This window comes from Fukomys damarensis, unplaced genomic scaffold (assembly GCF_012274545.1).
Source record: "Fukomys damarensis isolate Sample0158 unplaced genomic scaffold, DMR_v1.0_HiC HiC_scaffold_2, whole genome shotgun sequence".
Taxonomy (NCBI): Eukaryota; Metazoa; Chordata; class Mammalia; order Rodentia; family Bathyergidae; genus Fukomys; species Fukomys damarensis.
In genome coordinates this window covers 5,725,693-5,742,408 of record NW_022900914.1, presented here as the reverse complement: position 1 = coordinate 5,742,408, position 16,716 = coordinate 5,725,693, and the positions used below count along the sequence as shown (strand labels likewise).

Below are 16,716 nucleotides of genomic sequence, written 5' to 3'. Positions count from 1 at the left end.
TCAGTGCTATCCTGGGCTACATAGTGAGACCCTGTCTCAAAACACCTAAACCGATGAGCAAAAATGCCCCAAGCCTGTGACAGCAAAGAAATGTGGCTGACAGAGGTCTGCCTGCTGCTGACTTGGCCCTGGCTGCCCGCCCGGAATAAACTCCCATGATTTGACCCGGAGCTCCTGATGTGTCAGTGCCCTGGCTGCCACCGGTGGGCCCTGAGGAGAATCTCCTGTGCCTGCTCGGGATCTCCCTGAGATGTGCTGCTTAATGTTTTTCAGCTCTGGTGTCATGACAGCTCCCTAATAGTCAACCCTGTTAGTTAACTTGTCACGTTTTTGTGTGACCTGGGGACCAAGCCCAGGCCTTGTACGTCCTCTGCAAACGTCCTTCCACTGGGCCACACCGCTAGCCCAGCTTGTCACTTTATTTGTTTTTTTCTCTTTATTTTTGTCACTTTAATTTAGATTTTTCTCTTTCAAGTTTTAGAGATCAGTGTAAACTATGAAAGCATTTAAGAAAGTGGAAGATGTTCCTAACTCGGGTATGGCAAGTACCAGCTCGTTCTCTTTATGGCTGAAGTACCAGCTAGGTAATGAAAGAGCCCAAATCCCTTCGGACGGACGCAGTGCTCCTCAGCGCCTTGAAGAATCCCGGTTCAGGCCCCGCAGGGTGGCCAGACAGCCCATCTGCAGTACACTCTTCCTGCCGCAGATGGTCCATTAGCACCTCCCCCCTTTAAAATTGTCCTGAAAGATGATATGGGGCTCCTTTGGGAACTCCTGCCTGTCCCACAGTTTATGAAGATGGAGCTGGGCTACCTAGGAGAGAAGCGAGGGCCACTGTGGTTCAGGTGCATTAACTGCTGGGATAATGGAAGCGGAGGCTTCTGGTCTGTGAGCAGTGGTCGGAGCGTGGTGGCTGGGGACAGTCGTCTGAGGTCTGGCTCCATCTGCAGAGGAAGTGAGATCACAGTTGTATGAAGCCCAAAGGGGCTGAGGGACCTTGAGTGAGAGCGGTGTGACCGTTATGATCTCTATGGATGTTTTGGTATTTTCTGATTATTACTGGTTAGAGAAATGCTCTTGATTTCATACATGTGCATCTTGTTTTATATCTTTTTCTAGGGCACGCAGTCCAGAATACAATTTTTTTTCATATTTCATTTCAAATGGAGGGTGGTGGCACACACCTGTAATCCCACCACAAAGGAGGCTGAGGCAGGAGGATTGTTGAGTCAAGGTCAGCCTGGGCTACACAGTGAGTTCAAGGTCAGCCTGTCTCAAAAAAAAAAAGTCTAATTCTATGACAATTCATGCAGAAAATGTTTCCTTGGCCTCTCTATTAGTCATTGGGACAGTGTAAAACAATCCAGTGTTTATTGGCTGAATTCTTTAAATTATCATTTAATGTTACATTGAAAATACTTTGCATAACAAGTATTATTAACAATCCTATTCTGGGGGCCCGGGGATTTAGCTCAGTGATTCTGCTGCCTGTCTCACAAGTGCAAGGTCCTATGTTTGATCTCCCATACCAAAAAAACCCTATTCTGCACCCAAGTTTTTCTAAATTTTGAGTGGGTATACGTGCTATAGAAGAGGGTAGCCATTACAGTAGGTCCCCAACTTATGAGTAAGTTCCGATCCAGGACAACTTTTCATAATTTGGATTTTTTATAATTTGTAAGCTGACACAGTGAATCCTACACAGTACACCTCACCTCGGAAAGCTTGCAACAGGAATGATTCTAAGTCAGGACTTTCTGTAAAATGGACTACCTGTCACCTAATTTAAGAGCCAGAACATTACCAGAAACCTATTAAGCAGTTTTCCCTCTCTTCCTAGGATATTCCTCCTAGATCAGTCTCCACAGCACTGAAGATACCTAATGTCCTGATTATTGTAATTACTATTTCTGTCCTTTTCTTTATTAAAAGTTGTTCCAGGCTGGGGATTTAGCTCAATGGCGCTGCACCTGCCTTACAAGCACAAGGTCCTGAGTTTGATCCCCAGTACCAACAATAAATAAATAAATGAAGTTGTTCCACTGCTGATTTACACATTGGCCTAAGCAACATACTGTCTGTTTTTCCTTGTTTGCTTTTGTTTTCTTGAGACAGGGTCTTGCTGTGTATATGTAGTCCAGGCTAGCCTTGGACTCCCAGCAATCTTCCTACCTCCTCCTCCCTAGTACTGGGATTACACGGGTCCCGCGCCACACCACGCTTAAAATCAGTTTGTAATTGACAAACGGGATTCTATCACTTTAAAAAGCTTCTGCACAGCACTGGAAACAGCCCACAGAGTGAAAAGACAACCTACAGAATGGGAACAGATATTTTTTCCCCAGGCTAAACTATATCCACGTTATAAAGATACTCTTCATAAGAGGTTGCGGTGTTCGAGGGAGAGGTAGGCACTCCGCTGTTAGCAGTACTCGACTTTCAGACTCCCTTCTCGGAGGCACTGTGGAAGTCCGAAAGCCACTGCACAATCCAGTGAAGTCTTCGCTTGATGCTCGGAAGAGGGAAAGTTCAGCGCGAGGGCTGACACTTGGCACTTAGCATGTTGCTCAACAACTTTTCACAAGCCGACCCTGACTTCCAGGAAATGAAGTGAAAGTGGCAGAATCCCCAGTCTGAAGACCCGCGACCCAGAAGAAGAACGCGCTGCTCTCGTGGACACCACCTCAGCGTTCCCCGCCAGTCCGGGGTGCTCCCCTGGTGACGGCAGTCTGGGAGTCAGGCCCTGGTGGCTCTCTGGGCTTCAGGGAGTCAAGTCTGTGCTGGTGAGGAGAAGGAGAGGAGGACAGAAGATGAACTCCAGGCGTTTGTGCCAAGGTGGCCATGCGTGTCAGTGTCGGGGAACCCTCCTCCTGGGCGGGGAAGGCTCTGGACCAGCAGGGAGAGGCGTTTTCCCCACATCCGGCCAGCCTCGGAGACTGCATGAGTGAATATGGCCTTCTCCAAAGGAAGTGTTCTGTGTGCTGACACAGCTTTAAAAAACAGTAAGGCAAACTTAGTACAAAATAGTATTTCCAACCGTACGCTCACCCCAGGTACAGTTCTCAAAAGCGCGCGGACCTGGCATCTCCAGCACCTCTGCCTGTGCCCAGCCTGCCCCGGCTTCTCCATCTGCCGCGGGGCCCTCCCGTCCTCGCCGGCGTCATCTTTCCCTCTCTGGGCACCTTCTCCCTGCTCTCTGCGGGGGCCTTTCAGCTTGGGCAGCGGTCTGCGGACAGCCTTGTGGGCCTTCTCTGTGGCCGTCTCTCGCGCAGTCTCTCCCGCTCTGCCTCTCACGGGAGGGTGGTGACTGGTAGGAAGCAGGCGCGGGGTGCAGCGTGCGGCAGTGCACGGCTTTGCTTGGTCTGCAGGTGGCCCTCGCCGCCTCTTCACCCTGCTCTCAGGATGGGGACAGATTCTGGCCCGCTGTTCCTCTCACCGAGGACTAATACCTAGGGTATATAAAGAATTCAAAAAATTAGACCCCCTAACAACCTGAGAGAAATGGGATGTGGTTCAGTGGCGCCCCGCCTGCCTGGCAAGTGCAATGCAAGGTCCTGAGTTCTATCTCTGGTACCGGGAAAAAACAATGGGGACGTGAAATGAATGTTCCCTTCTCAATTGAACTACAGATGGCCGGTAAATGTGTGAGTACATATTTGGCATCTCTGGCCGCTGGAGAAATACAGATTGAAACAACATTGAGATTCCACCTTAAGAAAATGGCTATGATCAAATCAAATAAATGCTGGGCCAAGTGTGGTGGCGCATGCCTGTAATACCAGTACTTGGGAGGCTGAGGCAGGAGGATCATTACAAGTTTGAGCCCAGCATGGGCCACATAGTGAGTTCAAGGCCAGCCTGAACTACACAGGGAGACCCTGTCTCAAAAAAATAGAAAATGCTAGAGAGGCTGTGGGGGTAGGGGTGGGGAGGCCCTTCTACATTGTTGGTGGGAGTGTAAACTAGCACAACCATTTCGGAAATCAGGATGGAGATTCTTCAGAAACCTGAAAGTGGGAATTCCATTTGACGCAGCTGTTCCCCTTCCAGATGTCACCCTGCCAGAGTTCATCATATTACACTGATGCGTGTATACCCATGGTTATAGCGGCACAATTCATTATAGCTAACCTATGGAAGCAGCCTCTGTTTCAGCAGATGAGTGGATAAAGAAAATGTGGTATTTATACATAATAGAGTACTACTCTGTCACGAAGAAGGATAAACTTGAGTCATCTGTAAGAAAATGGATGCACCTTGAGACCATAAAGTTCAGTGAAATAAATCAGACACAAGCCTAAGTGCCACACGGTTCCTCTTAAACGAGAAACACAAACTAAAAGATTGATAATACGAAATGGGGAGAGAGACCTTGTGTAAGTGGGAAGGGGCTGAAAAAGGAATTGGGATGTGTTGTGTACCTTACAGCTCCCTGTGAGCAATGTGATTATTAAGTTCTGCCGACATGTACTTTTTGTTGTTTTTCGGTTTTGGATACAGGGTCTTGTTCTGTATTCTAGACTGGCCTTGAAAACTGTGAGGCCCAGGCTGACCTACAATTTAAGACAGTCCTTGTCTCAGCTTTCTGAGTTCTGGGATTATTGGTGTGTGCCACCACCCTGGCTTAACATGTAGTAATTTAACAATTAAAAGTGAGCAGCCGGGAATTAAGCTCGTGGTGCTGCCACCTGCCTCACAAGTGCAGGGTCCCGAGTTCCATCCCTGGTACCAAAAAAGTCAACCAAACAAATAAACACAAATAAAAACGGAGGGCCAGGGATTTAGCTCAGTGGTGCTGCAGCCTGCCTCATAAGTGCAAGGACCTGAGTTCAATTCCTGTCACCAAAAAGTTTTTAAAAAATCAGTATGTGAGGATGCCCTCACTCCCATTTATTGGCAGCATTATTCACAGAAGGCAGCAGGTGGACATTTGTGTATCAGCAGATGACTGGCTAAAGAAAATATGGCCTCCAGTATGTACACACGAGAGCAGTGCCAGCCACATGCAGAGAGAAGCCTTGTGTTTGTGGGACATGGAGGAAGCAGGAAGGCAGATAACAGGACCTCACCCGCACTGGGGGTCTGAAACAACAGATGTCTTCGTGGAGAGGACAGCAGCAGTTACTAATGCCCGGGGAGGGAGACGAGATGGGGTTAGGGTGCACAGCCACTTGGAGCAGAAAGAAATGCGGGTTTCTGTAGCGCAGAATAATTAACCATGTCTATTTCCAAAGAGCTAGAAAAAATAAAAACATGTAAGCAGAATAAAAAAAATAGAAGAGATTTTGAATGCTGTGACCCCAAAGAAATGAAAACGGTTTAAGTGATGGATGTGCCAGTCCCACAGATTTGGTCATGGCAGTAACATGATGTGTAATCCTATACATGGATCAAAGTCTCACATCACACCCATAAATGTATAGAGTTCTCAAATGTGAGACAGAGTCTCGCTTTGTGGTTCAGGCTGGCCTTGAACTTACTATGTAGCCCAGGCTGGCCTCAAACTCCCTGAGATCCTCCTGCCTGAGCCTTCTGAGTGTTGGGATCACAGGCATGCACTCTCACACCCAGAGAAACATTTTTTAAAAGATGAGTCAACCAATCCATCAGTAGGGCAAGGATGCCCATGGTCAGTGTTTCTCCTTAACGCTCCATTATGGGATCCAGCAGTACGGTAAAATAATGAATTAGTCATGTTATAAACGATAAGATTGCCTATATAGAACACTCAAAATAATCTACAAATTGTTAGAATGAGAGTACAGCAGAGTATAGTAGATTAACAAAAACGACTTGGATTTTCATATACCAGCAAGTTATAAAACAGTTTTAGTTTATTACATTTTTAAAAATGTAGTGGTACTGAGGATTGAAGCCAGGGCTTTCTCTCTAAGCTACATCCCCATTTCTTTTGTTTTTTATTTTGAGACAGAGTCTAGCTAAACTGCTAAATTGCCCAGGCTGGGCTGGAACTTGCGTTCTTCCTGCCTCAGCCTCCTAGAGTACTAAGATTACAGGCATGTGCTACCATGCCTGGCTATAAATATAATTTTTAAAATGTTAAGAGCAGGGTGCTGGGGCCTATGCCTGTGACCCCAGGTTACAGAATCTCAGAAGGCTGAGGCTGGAGGATTGCAAATTCAAGAACAGCCTAGGCAACTTAGACCCTGACTCAAGAAAATTTTTAAAAGGGCTGGGGATGTAACTAAATGGTAGGGCACTGCTGGGTTTGGTATCACAAAAAAGTCATTAGCAGTATAACAAAAAAATAGGAAGTACCTAGAAATAAATAAAAGTGGAGCAGGATTGCCTCAATGAAAGAGAGGCAGGAGGGTGACCATTAGAGGCCAAGGCTGGCCTGGAGTGAATAACAAAACTCTCAAAACAAACCCTGGAAAGATTGCTGCTTTTAGCAAGGATATAGCAATACATACAAGATCTAGCCTCCTGCCAGGCTGGGATTTAGCTCAGTGGTGCTGCCACCTGCCTCGCAGACACAATGACCCGAGTTCAATCCCTGATACCACCGCCCCACCAAAAAAGAGCCTCCTGCCTAAATTAATAAAAACAGTGGACAAATATAAAACAACACTTCTCAAAACACTGGGCAGCAAGCCAAGAAGGAACAATCCCTGGGAGATGAAGAGATGAAAAACGAGACAAAGCCAGGTGTGGTAGCACACACCTGTAATCCCGGTGCTCAGGCAGCCGAGGCAGGAGGATGGCCAGCTTGAGCTACTTAGTAAGTTCAAACCCAGCCTGAAATACATAATAAGACCCTGTCAAAACAAAACAAAAAAGTAATTCCTTGCATATTTTAGCTCAGCCCCTATCAGATGGCAGTTGCTAAATTGCCCAGGCTGAGCTTAAATTGGGATCCTTCTGCCTCAGCTTCCCAGAAAGCAGGAATTGCAGGCATGCGTCACCACACCCAGCTAATTTTATTCTACTTAATGCATGTTGATGTCCAGTTTTCCCAGCACCACTTATTGAAGAGACTGTTCTTTTCTCATTGGATACTTTGTCAAAAATCAAATATGTGGTGGTGTATACCTGTAATCCCAGTGCTCAGGAGGCTGGGGCAGGAGTTCAAGGTCAGCCTGGACTACATAGTGAGACTCCATCTGGTTGTACATGTGTGGATTTATTTCAGGGCTTTTTGAAAATAGTTTTGTTTAGTATATGTTTGATACATGATAATTAATTGCATTCATTATCACTTGGGGAATTGGTACATATACATATTGGGCCTTCTTTTGTGTTCCACTGATCTATGTGTCTGTTATATCCAGTACTGTGCTGTTTTGATCTCTATATATTGGTTTGTATAGTATATTTCAAGGTCAGGTAGTTATACCTTTAGCTTTGTTTGTTTTATTTTATTTTTTTGGCACCAGAGACCTTGTATTTGTGAGGAAAGATGGCATCACTGAGTTAAATCCCCAGCCCCCCCCCCTTTTTTTTGGTATCAGAGATCAAACTCAGGACCTTGCACTTGCGGTGGAACCACGAGGCTAAGTCCTGGCCCCTTAGCTTTTTTTTTTTTTTTTTCCCTGAGACAAGGTCTCACTTTTTAGTACAGGCTGGCCTTGAACTCACAGCAATCCTCCTGCCTCAGCCTCCTGAGTGCTGGGATTGTAAGTGTATGCCACCATGCCCATGCCTGGCACAGCTTTATTGTTTTCACTGAAGAGTTGTTTGGCTGTTGGGGTGTGTGTGTGTGTGTGTGTGTGCGCGCGCATGTGGTTACATATGAAGTCAAGCCTAATTTTTTCTAGTTCTATAAAGAATGCCACTGGTAGTTTGATAGGACTGCACTGGCTTTATTGCTCATGGTTTTGTTTTTCGAGGTGGGTTTGTGCTCAGGCCAGTTTGGCTATCTCTGGGTAGCTGAGGCTGCCCTTGAAGTCATGATCCTCTCCTCAGCCTCTGGAGTCCAGGGAGTCCAGATGTGCGCTGCCACACCTGGCCCGAGTGTCCCAGGCCATCAGAGATGTCCTGTGGGGAGAGGTGACGAGTCTGGCTTTGCTCGAATTGCTTGGAGCGCGCTCACCAAGGTAGCTGGCCTAGCAGAGCCTGAGTGGCAGTAGGGTCTGGTGGGTGAGACTGCAGTACCCGTGACACCAAGGCACATTGAGAGAGTGGCACAGGTCACCTCGGAGGTGAGGCCCGCGGGGCAGGGTTTGAGACCATGTCCCACCTAGTGCTGAGGACACTCTCACTGGTACCTGCTTGGTATCACCTCTTAACCCCTAACGCCATCCCAAAGTGTATGTAGCACATTTGTCCAAGACAAATGTCCAGGGGCCGGGGACGTAGCTCACTGGGGCTGCACCTGCCGGGCAAGTGCAAGGTCCTGAGTTCGACCCCCAGTAGCTGAAAAAAGAAAAGAAATGTCCAGCTCTTCAGGAGGCTGAGGTAGGAGGACAGTGTGGGCCCAGGAGTGTAGGGCCAGCTGGGGCCACATGGCTGCACTGTCTCAAAACCAGAGGCAGAGGCACCAGATTGTTAAAAAGTCAACCGGTCGTGTGTGGCGAAGCCAGGAGCAGCACAAACTCCTGTCTCCTTTCTCCTGGCTGGCGCCCATCCCGTCCGGCCACACTGCCTCCATGGCTGTGGTGGCCAGGGGCCAGGCTCACTGTGAGGACAAAGAGACAGGAATAGCACGGTGGGAAAGACCAGAGCTGCAGGCTATGGGGCCGAAGCTGAGGGACCGGTACAGTGGTTTTGGTTTAAGAGGCGAGTGATACAGACGTTCACTTGTTCGTTCAGCAAACATGTATCGTGCTGAGCAGTTGCTTCTGGGCCCTGAACCCAGCAGATCCTCTGCCACCTCCCATCCCCAGGCCCTCCGCCACTCAAAGCAGTGCCCGTGCCCTGGGCCCCTCTGGAGGCTCAGCTTTGTGTCTGTGCAGAGGACAGGAACCCAGCTCCCTGCTGGTGACCCTGGTCTCAGGAAGGTGCACACTGGGGCCGAGTGACCGGGGCAGCAGTGAGTTTCAGGACCCTGGACACCCTCCTCCCCTCCTCAGCAGATCCAGCGGCGGGACAAGAAGGCTGTCCAGCCACGTTCTGCAGTCTACAAGATAAACCCATTGATTTATTTTTTTCCTTTGTTTCAAAAAAATAGAGCTTAGTAGATCTTTCTTCCCCACAGACGTGGCCTCTAGAAAACCCTGGTGCCTGCTATAAGAAGACAGGGTTTCAGAGAGACACTCCGCACAGGTAGCTTGTGTTGGTGAAACGCGTGGCCTCTGGTGGCTCAGCGTCAGCCCATCCCTGATTAGAAGCAGAGCTGTCACCTCATGTGATGGCAAAAGGCCAGGAACCTCATCCCACTGCAGTGCCCTCCTTCACCAGGGCTGGTCCCTGGGTCTCTGTACCCCTCCTGTCCCCAGCATGCCATCCACCTCTGCTTCGCGCACTCATGTGGTGTCTCGGCCTCTGGGTGCTCATGTCTGCTGGAGCTTCAGGGAGGTCTGGTGTGTCTGTCTGTCCTTCCCTAAGGGGAGCCTCTGGGCAGGCCGGGCAGGCAGACACTTCCTGTTGGCAGGAAGATTGCCACCGGGATGCTTTTGTGCTGCAAAGGCTGTCAGGAGCTGGTGTGGCCGGGCACGGGCCTGAGATGCTGTGTGATCCATGGGCAGGAGAGGTCAGGTGGGCATCCTGGAGCCAGGCTAGGCCCATAGGAATCGTCACTGGAGATGCCCACCTGGAGGACAGCGCCCCGTGCTAAAATGTGGGTAAGGTGAGGTGCAAAAGGGCCGAGAACAGGGACTCCGGGGCTCCTGCTGTTCTGCTCACAGAAGTCCTCTTGAATTTGAAGCAAGGCTGAGGCTGCTCTTCCTGAATGATGAGAAGGAAACAAAGGGAAGGTGGGGGTGAGATGGGGCCCCTGCCCTGCCACAGAGCCCCGTGGTATTTTCAGCAGCTGTCTCGCAGGTTTGGGCTCCGGGGCAGAAGATGGTTTCATTCACTGAGGGTGACGTGGGGCAGATGGGTCAGTTTAGGGCCGAGACCAGTGCCGTGGGGTAGCAGTGAGAATGTCCGGTGAGTGTGGTCTCTCTGGGTATGGAGCGTGAAGGAAGTCTGTGTGAGGGTGGTTTTGAGAGTCACTGGGAGGAAACTGCTCTTGGTCACATGGGTAGATGAGGTGACAGGAAATATTGGGAGCAAATGCACAGAATCAAAGAGGGAACCTTCGTACACCTCGGTCCACCAGGTGTGTGTAGGGAGGCGGTGGATCGGGGAAGAGTAGAACAGCCAGGAGGGAATGGTGCCCAGGGGCAGCACGTCCGCAGGCTGGCGTGGGCACCTCTGTGTATCTCCCTGGGGTTGGTGGCCCTGCCTGTGTGTCCCAGGTGCGCATGGTGCCCACCTCCGGAGGCTCTGCTGGTGGGCACTGTCCTGGCCTGGCAGCCGGGGAGTGGGTCTGACCATGAGGATGCACAGCCCAACCAGGACCAGGCAGGTGGGCACAGCACTGATGAGGACCTTGAGCGTGACCACCACCTCCGCCGCCTGCCTGCAGGCTCCTACCTTGTACCCTGCGAACCTAGAGAAATAGAACCCAGCTGTCTGTCCAGTCAGTTCCTGCAGTTTGACTTCATTTCTTGGCCAAATCAGCCTAGTTATGGAGCGGGGCAGGTCAAGGGCACAGAGAGGATTCAGAGAGCTGAGGACAGGAGGAGTTGGGGCTTCTGAGGTCCATCATCCAGGAAAGGCCCCTCTGCCCTCCTCGTCCCACCCTGAGGGCTTCCCCGACCGTGGGACTGACTCTAGACTGAGGGCGGAGATGCCCAGGGCACATGCGCCTGAAAGCTTGGTGAAGAAGACGTAGGATGTGTAGAAGATGGTCTCCAGGCCCGGGCCGTGCCGGTGCTGCAGCTGGAAGTCATCCACCACGTCCGGCAGCATGGACCTTCGACAGATGCAGACGTGAGCCCCCAGGGCACCTTGGCCCCGACGGCCAGCAGCAGGCTGTGATCACTCTCAGGACAGAGACAGAGCCGCCCACAGACAGCAGCACTGTGCCCGTGTCCGGCTCCGGCATTCCTGCCGTGGGCCCCTTCTCATGAGAGGCTGGACACAGGAGCCTGGGACAGCAGGGGACACGAGGAAGAGACGCCCTATGGAGGCACACGAAGCTCCCCACCCACCCCTGCACCTCGCCTACCAGGGGAGCAGCAAGGACACGGCAATGCTCACGCCAGAGACAAAGGCCACAACGTATGCCACGGGGGCTGTGGGCACACCGGCCAGCAGGACTGCGAAAGGCACCATCACCTGGGGAGACAGACGAGCTGTCCCTGCACCGCTCCCCGGGCTGCACCCTGCAGCCAGGGCATGCGGGACCCTCCCTGCCAGCTGGGAGGCTTGGGCTCCTGGTCACTCCAGCCGCCCAGCCTCACTTCCTGCCTCACTCACACAGATGCCCAGGGCCGACGTCCTCTTCCCAAAGCGCTGCAGTACCCATTCCCACAGCGGGGTGCTCAGCACAGCCGAGACCTGTGAGCAGACAGGGTCACCACAGCGGGACCACAAAGCCCAGCCTTGGCCCCACCCCAGCTGAACCACGCCGTTAACTTTGATCCCAGGGCTGGAAATCAGGTGACCGAGACCAGCAGCAGAGTCCAGAATGTTGACTCTACAGCTCTGGTCCCACGTGGGCCGGGCTCAGGCCCCCAAGTGACCCGGCCCACCAGCCAGGTCCCTCACCAGGATGGTCAGCACCAGGCCCTGGACGTGGTCTCGCAGCTGGGCAGCGTGTGTGCAGAACAGGACCAGGTAGCTCTGCTCCACCTGCGGGAACAGACAGGGCGTGGGCGAATGAACTACAGAAACGCAGAAGCCAAGGCGAAGGCGGGCCTCCAGTCTGGCTCTCCGCTGGGACCTTGAACTTGGGTTGCTGCCTCCGTGTGCCGTCAGTCCACGAAGGACCAGGTCAGCCCTAGTCCACTCCCGCCCTTGACACGGCGGAGACCAGGTGGGTTTTACACGAAAGGGAAGAAGCCCAGACCATCAGCTTCCTAGGACCTCGGCCTCCAGTCCCACAAGTGCCACCCAGGCCTCTTCTCGAAGCAGCACCAGCCTCTGGTTTCTCCTGTAAAACTCAGGTGGCCCAGGACCCCGGATCCCTGCAGGGGCAGCAGGGCCAGAGCCGCTGCAGTGGGCTCAGGTGGCCGAGGTACCTGCACCGCCGCTGAGATGAACAGGAAGGAGACCACCAGCTTCACATAGGGTGGGTGCCGGGCTGTGAGGCCCAGCCCAGCCAGGAAGCCGAGGCCTTGGCCGGAGGCCAGGTCAGCAGGGTCTGCAAAGCAGGAAGGGACGCTTTGGCTTGGCAGAGTTCAAAGCCCCTAGGAGGAACCCGGTCCCCGCTTCTGCCTTCGTCCCCTCACTGCACCTCCATACCTGGCTGCTCCTTGACCCCTAGGAAGAGCAGGCTGATGCACACGGGGTAGGTCAGAGCAACCACACCGGCAGCGAGGGAGTAGAGGCGAGTCTGGGGGCAGGACAGAGATGGCTGAGGGCCGGGCGGAGCACTTCCCACGGCGAGCAGAGGGGCTAAGTTTCCACCCAGAATGTCCCGGAAGTGGCCTGCGTTCAGAGCAGGGCTTTCAGGTGTTTGGGCCGAGGGGCGCTGTGCTGGGCGGATGAGGCCGTGGATGTGATCCTGGCCTGATGGCAGTGCGGAAGGAAAGGGGATCGAAGGGGCGGGAGTGTGGGGACTGTGCTCCCTGGCCCTTCCTCTCGGCTTCCAAGGTCGCCTTGAGGTGCCCCACGCTGTTCAGCTTTTCCTCAGGCCCACAGCAAGGGAGCCACCCGCAGTAGGCAAAAGCCTCTGAGAAGTCCTTCCTCCTGGGTTGTCTGCCAGTATCTGGTCACAATGACAAACAGCTGACTAACGCGGAGTCCTTCGTCCAAGCTCAGGGACGATAGGTTCCCGGTCAAGTCCCTGGAGAGCTGGGTGCCCTTCCACATGACTGCTGCATGGAAAGGAGGCACGACGTTCCCAAGGGTCACAGCGCTCCCTCTCCTGCGTGCGTGCGTTCCGGGGGATTGAGCTCGAGCGCGCGTGCGCGTTCCGGGGGATTGAGCTCGAGCGCGCGTGCGCGTTCCTGGGGATTGAGCTCGAGCGAGCGTGCGTTCCTGGGGATTGAGCTCGAGCGCGCGTACGTTACTAGGGATTGAGCTCGAGCGCGTGCGTAATTGGGGATTGAGCTCGAGCGCGCGTACATTACTGGGGATTGATCTCGAGCGCGCGTGCGTTACTGGGGATTGAGGAGCAGGGAAGGAGTAAGTGCGCAGTGACCACTGTGCAGAGAAGCAGCCTGGAAGAGACCCTACGGGCACTCACTGCATCCGGGGAGACAGCAGCAGGCCCGGGGAGCTCACAGTGGTTGGAGCTGTGGGCACTGGACACGATCAGCCCGTGGACGCTAGCTCCCATCAGTGTCCCTGCCATTTCCATGGTCATCCCTGGAGACCGAGCACGTGCGAGTGACCACGCCAGCCACGGGGCTCAGGGGCGGCGCCCTCCCGCCAGGCCCGCGCTGCACTCACGATAGGCAGTGGCAGAGTCCCGCTCCTGGGGGCTCCGGGTGAGCAGCATGGTGAGTGCCGTGTAGGGCACCTGGAAGAACTGGCACGGCCCGGCGCACCTTAGGGTGCCCCTTGAAGGCCCATAACCACCCTGCCCCATCTGGCACCATCTGAACCCCAGCGGGAGGCTGGGCCCCCGGAGCGCTTTCCAGGCGCGGGTGGTGTCGCCCCCCCCCCTATAGTAGCCACAGCCAGCAGTGGGGGCCGCGAGAACCCGGCCCTGCTTACCGTGGCCAGGCCCTGGAAGAGGCAGTAGAACGCCGTGTACCAGAGGCCACGCAGGCTGGGGAAGGGAGGCAGGAACCACAGGAAGAAGTAGGCCAGGCTGAGGAAGGGCATGCAGCCCAGCACCCTGCAGAGCACAGTGAGGTGGGCGCAGTGCGGGGGGGGGGCGGTCAGCCTTGCCCAAGAGGCCTGGGCTGGGGCTCCCAGGTTGGGGATGAGGTAGCGGAGGGGGTGCTCAGTCTGTGGTGCGCCATGCCCAGCTCTCGGACACTGGAACACATGCAAGTTGCACTTCCTTTCTGAGACCTTCGGTGGCCCCCCCACTGAGCCGGACCACACTGAGCACAGGCCTGGCCCCCCAAGCCAGCGAGGCAGCCCCAAGGGTGCCTCACATCCCATCCCAGCGCTCCTAATGCACAGTGTCGCTCGCTAAGCACCCACGGTGTCCGCCGAGACTGTGACCAACAGTTGACCCCAGGTCTAGAGCGCTGGGGGCTGCTCACCAGGGCATGAGCCGTCCGGACCCTGTCCTCCTGCTCCTGGTGATGAAGAACCCGGCCACAGGGTCGGCCACTGCCCCGGACACCTTCCCTCCAAACAGGACAAGGGACACCTGGGCAGCAGGGATCTGAAACCCGCAGGGAGGAGATGACGGCCAAGGCCCATCCAAGCCAACATGGTGCCAGCCATGCCCACCACTCCCAGGAGGGAGACCTGGGAGGTGGGAAGGGCCGCTGGAGCCACTGCTGGGATGGCCCGAGGCTCTGGCTGCAGGAGGAAGGGTCGGGCAGGGAGCTGACGGCTGCTGGGTCACTCTGGAGAAAGCACAAGGGACTCTCACCCGGTGGCTCCCAGCAAGAAAGGGTCTCCCTTGCCCAGGCTGAGAGGCAGATGCTGTGCTCTACAACAAAACGTCCAATTGATTCTTCTGACGACATAAAGGATATACCCAACACTCAAATGATACAGACAGCCATAGGCAAAGCTCCTCTGAAACCCCATCATCCTGAGGCAACTGCAGGTTTTTTGAAAAGTGTCTTTTCATGCAATTCTTTCTGTGCGATTGACATTTATAATTTTATGTGAATCAGATCGGTGTAATTAAATCATGACTTTTTAAAAAATTTGTTTTTTGGTGTTTTTTTGTTTTGTTTTTTGAGACAGGATCTCACTATGTAGTTCAGGCTGGTTTTGAATTCACTGTGTAGCCCAGGCTGGTCTCGGGCTCCTGCCTCAGCCTCCAGAGTGCTGGGATTACATGCTTGGGCCATCATGCTGGGCTTAAAAATTTGTTCTTGTTTACCTTCTACCCTCCACCATTCCATCCTGCAGCCAGCGTTAACACCTGGGAGTGTATCCTTGTGATTTTTCTCCAAACTCGTCTTAACTGTGTACAGACACACGCATGGGTGCACCCGTACACGCACATCTGTGAGGGGAGGTGGTTTTATACGCTCTTATCTACTGCTTGTGTTTTTCAGGCACTGCTCTCCAAGTGAGCTGGTAGAGACCACTCACTTGAACTGTGGGTCTGGTACCAGTTACTACTCCATCTGCTCTACAGCAGGGCAGTCACGTCATGCCTCTGTTTCCCACCACAAACGGGTTGCAATAATCATCCGTGGAGGCCACCCGCCATCATGTTGGGTCGAACGCTTTCTCCACCAAGGATGGGGAGGGGACGATCAGGCCGGGCCTGGGCTGCTGCCCACACTCACCTGGGCCACGTCAAGCAAGAAGAGCTGCAGGTAAAAGGCTGTGGCGCTGGAGGCCACCTGGTTGGGAATGCCACCAAAGCCATAGCACACCTTTGTACACAGCGAGAGGCGACCGGCTTCGCTGACCTGCAGGAGACACGGAACGGCCCTGTGTCCCACCCACCCAGACTGCTCCCCACAGTGGCCCAAGCACCCGGGGATGTCTGCAGGCCTCGTCAGCAACCTCTTCACCCCATTCTGCCCTCAGATCATCCTCAGGGGAAGTAAGAGAATTTTAAAGAACTTGAGCCGTGACCTGTAAGTCTTTCTAGAGGGAAGTTCTTCCTAACATTTCCACCCGTCCTTCCTGCCTCAGCCTGCTTTAACTTGCCGAGTCAGCAGCTGGAGTGAACAGGGGTCAGGAGAGCTGGGCTTGAGCCCTTCGTCGCCGACTCCCCATGTGACCTTGAATAAATCATTTTGTTTTCTCCTCTGCCAAATGCAGTATTCCTGCAAACTTCCTGAGCTTGTTCTGGTGATAAATGATGGTGCCTCTGAGAACTGACCGAAACTGCCCAGGACTTTTGCCTGCCAGTTGCTGAACCACTGGAAGCTGGAAATCAGCTACGGTAAGATTATTTTCCCCACAGAAATCAGAAAACATTCCAAGTTAGACCTCTCCCCAATCTTTTTTTTTTTTTTTTTTTCCTGGAGAGACTATCACTGACAAAAAATAATATTTATGGTATGTTTTCCTTTTTTTTCCCTCATAAGCCTTTAAGCCACCCGGGGGAGACCCAACTCAAGGGCTGGGGATTTAGCTCAGTAGCACCACGCCTGCCTGGCAAGTGCAAGGTCCTGAGTTCGATCTCCAGTATCAGGAAAAAAAACAACCCCAAAACCAACTTGAGTATTTGGGCTTGAGCCCTTTGCCACCTGCATGGCGCCTGACAAGCATCTTGGCTCAGTGTGGCCGTAACCGAGCTCCTGGTTTCCATCCAGTGTCCAGCCAACTCCAAACTCTCATTCCCGCTGGGCTAAGCAGCACCACTGCTCAGGGGCTCAGCTACAGACCTAGGCATCATCCTTCACTTGTCTCTTCCCTGTCCCACCATCTCTCAGTGGCTTCTGTGCTTCTGGTTCTGTTTCTTATAACTGATAGTGACTTTTTTTGGAGCGGGACAGGTAG

General features: G+C 53.2%; 1 protein-coding gene across 1 annotated transcript; it reads right to left on the bottom strand.

The window, feature by feature from the left end:
* Positions 1-8,004: 8,004 nt before the first annotated feature.
* On the bottom strand, positions 8,005-16,469 carry Mfsd2b (major facilitator superfamily domain containing 2B). Its single transcript, XM_033762135.1, has 14 exons — positions 16,434-16,469; positions 15,549-15,674; positions 14,334-14,458; positions 13,834-13,957; positions 13,567-13,645; positions 13,361-13,482; positions 12,415-12,505; positions 12,192-12,313; positions 11,719-11,802; positions 11,428-11,508; positions 11,177-11,286; positions 10,778-10,921; positions 10,379-10,555; positions 8,005-9,846 (listed from the first exon to the last, which is right to left on the bottom strand). The coding sequence occupies exons 1-14, from the start codon at positions 16,467-16,469 to the stop codon at positions 9,801-9,803; spliced, it is 1,467 nt and encodes a 488-aa protein (XP_033618026.1). The 3' UTR covers positions 8,005-9,800.
* Positions 16,470-16,716: the final 247 nt, after the last annotated feature.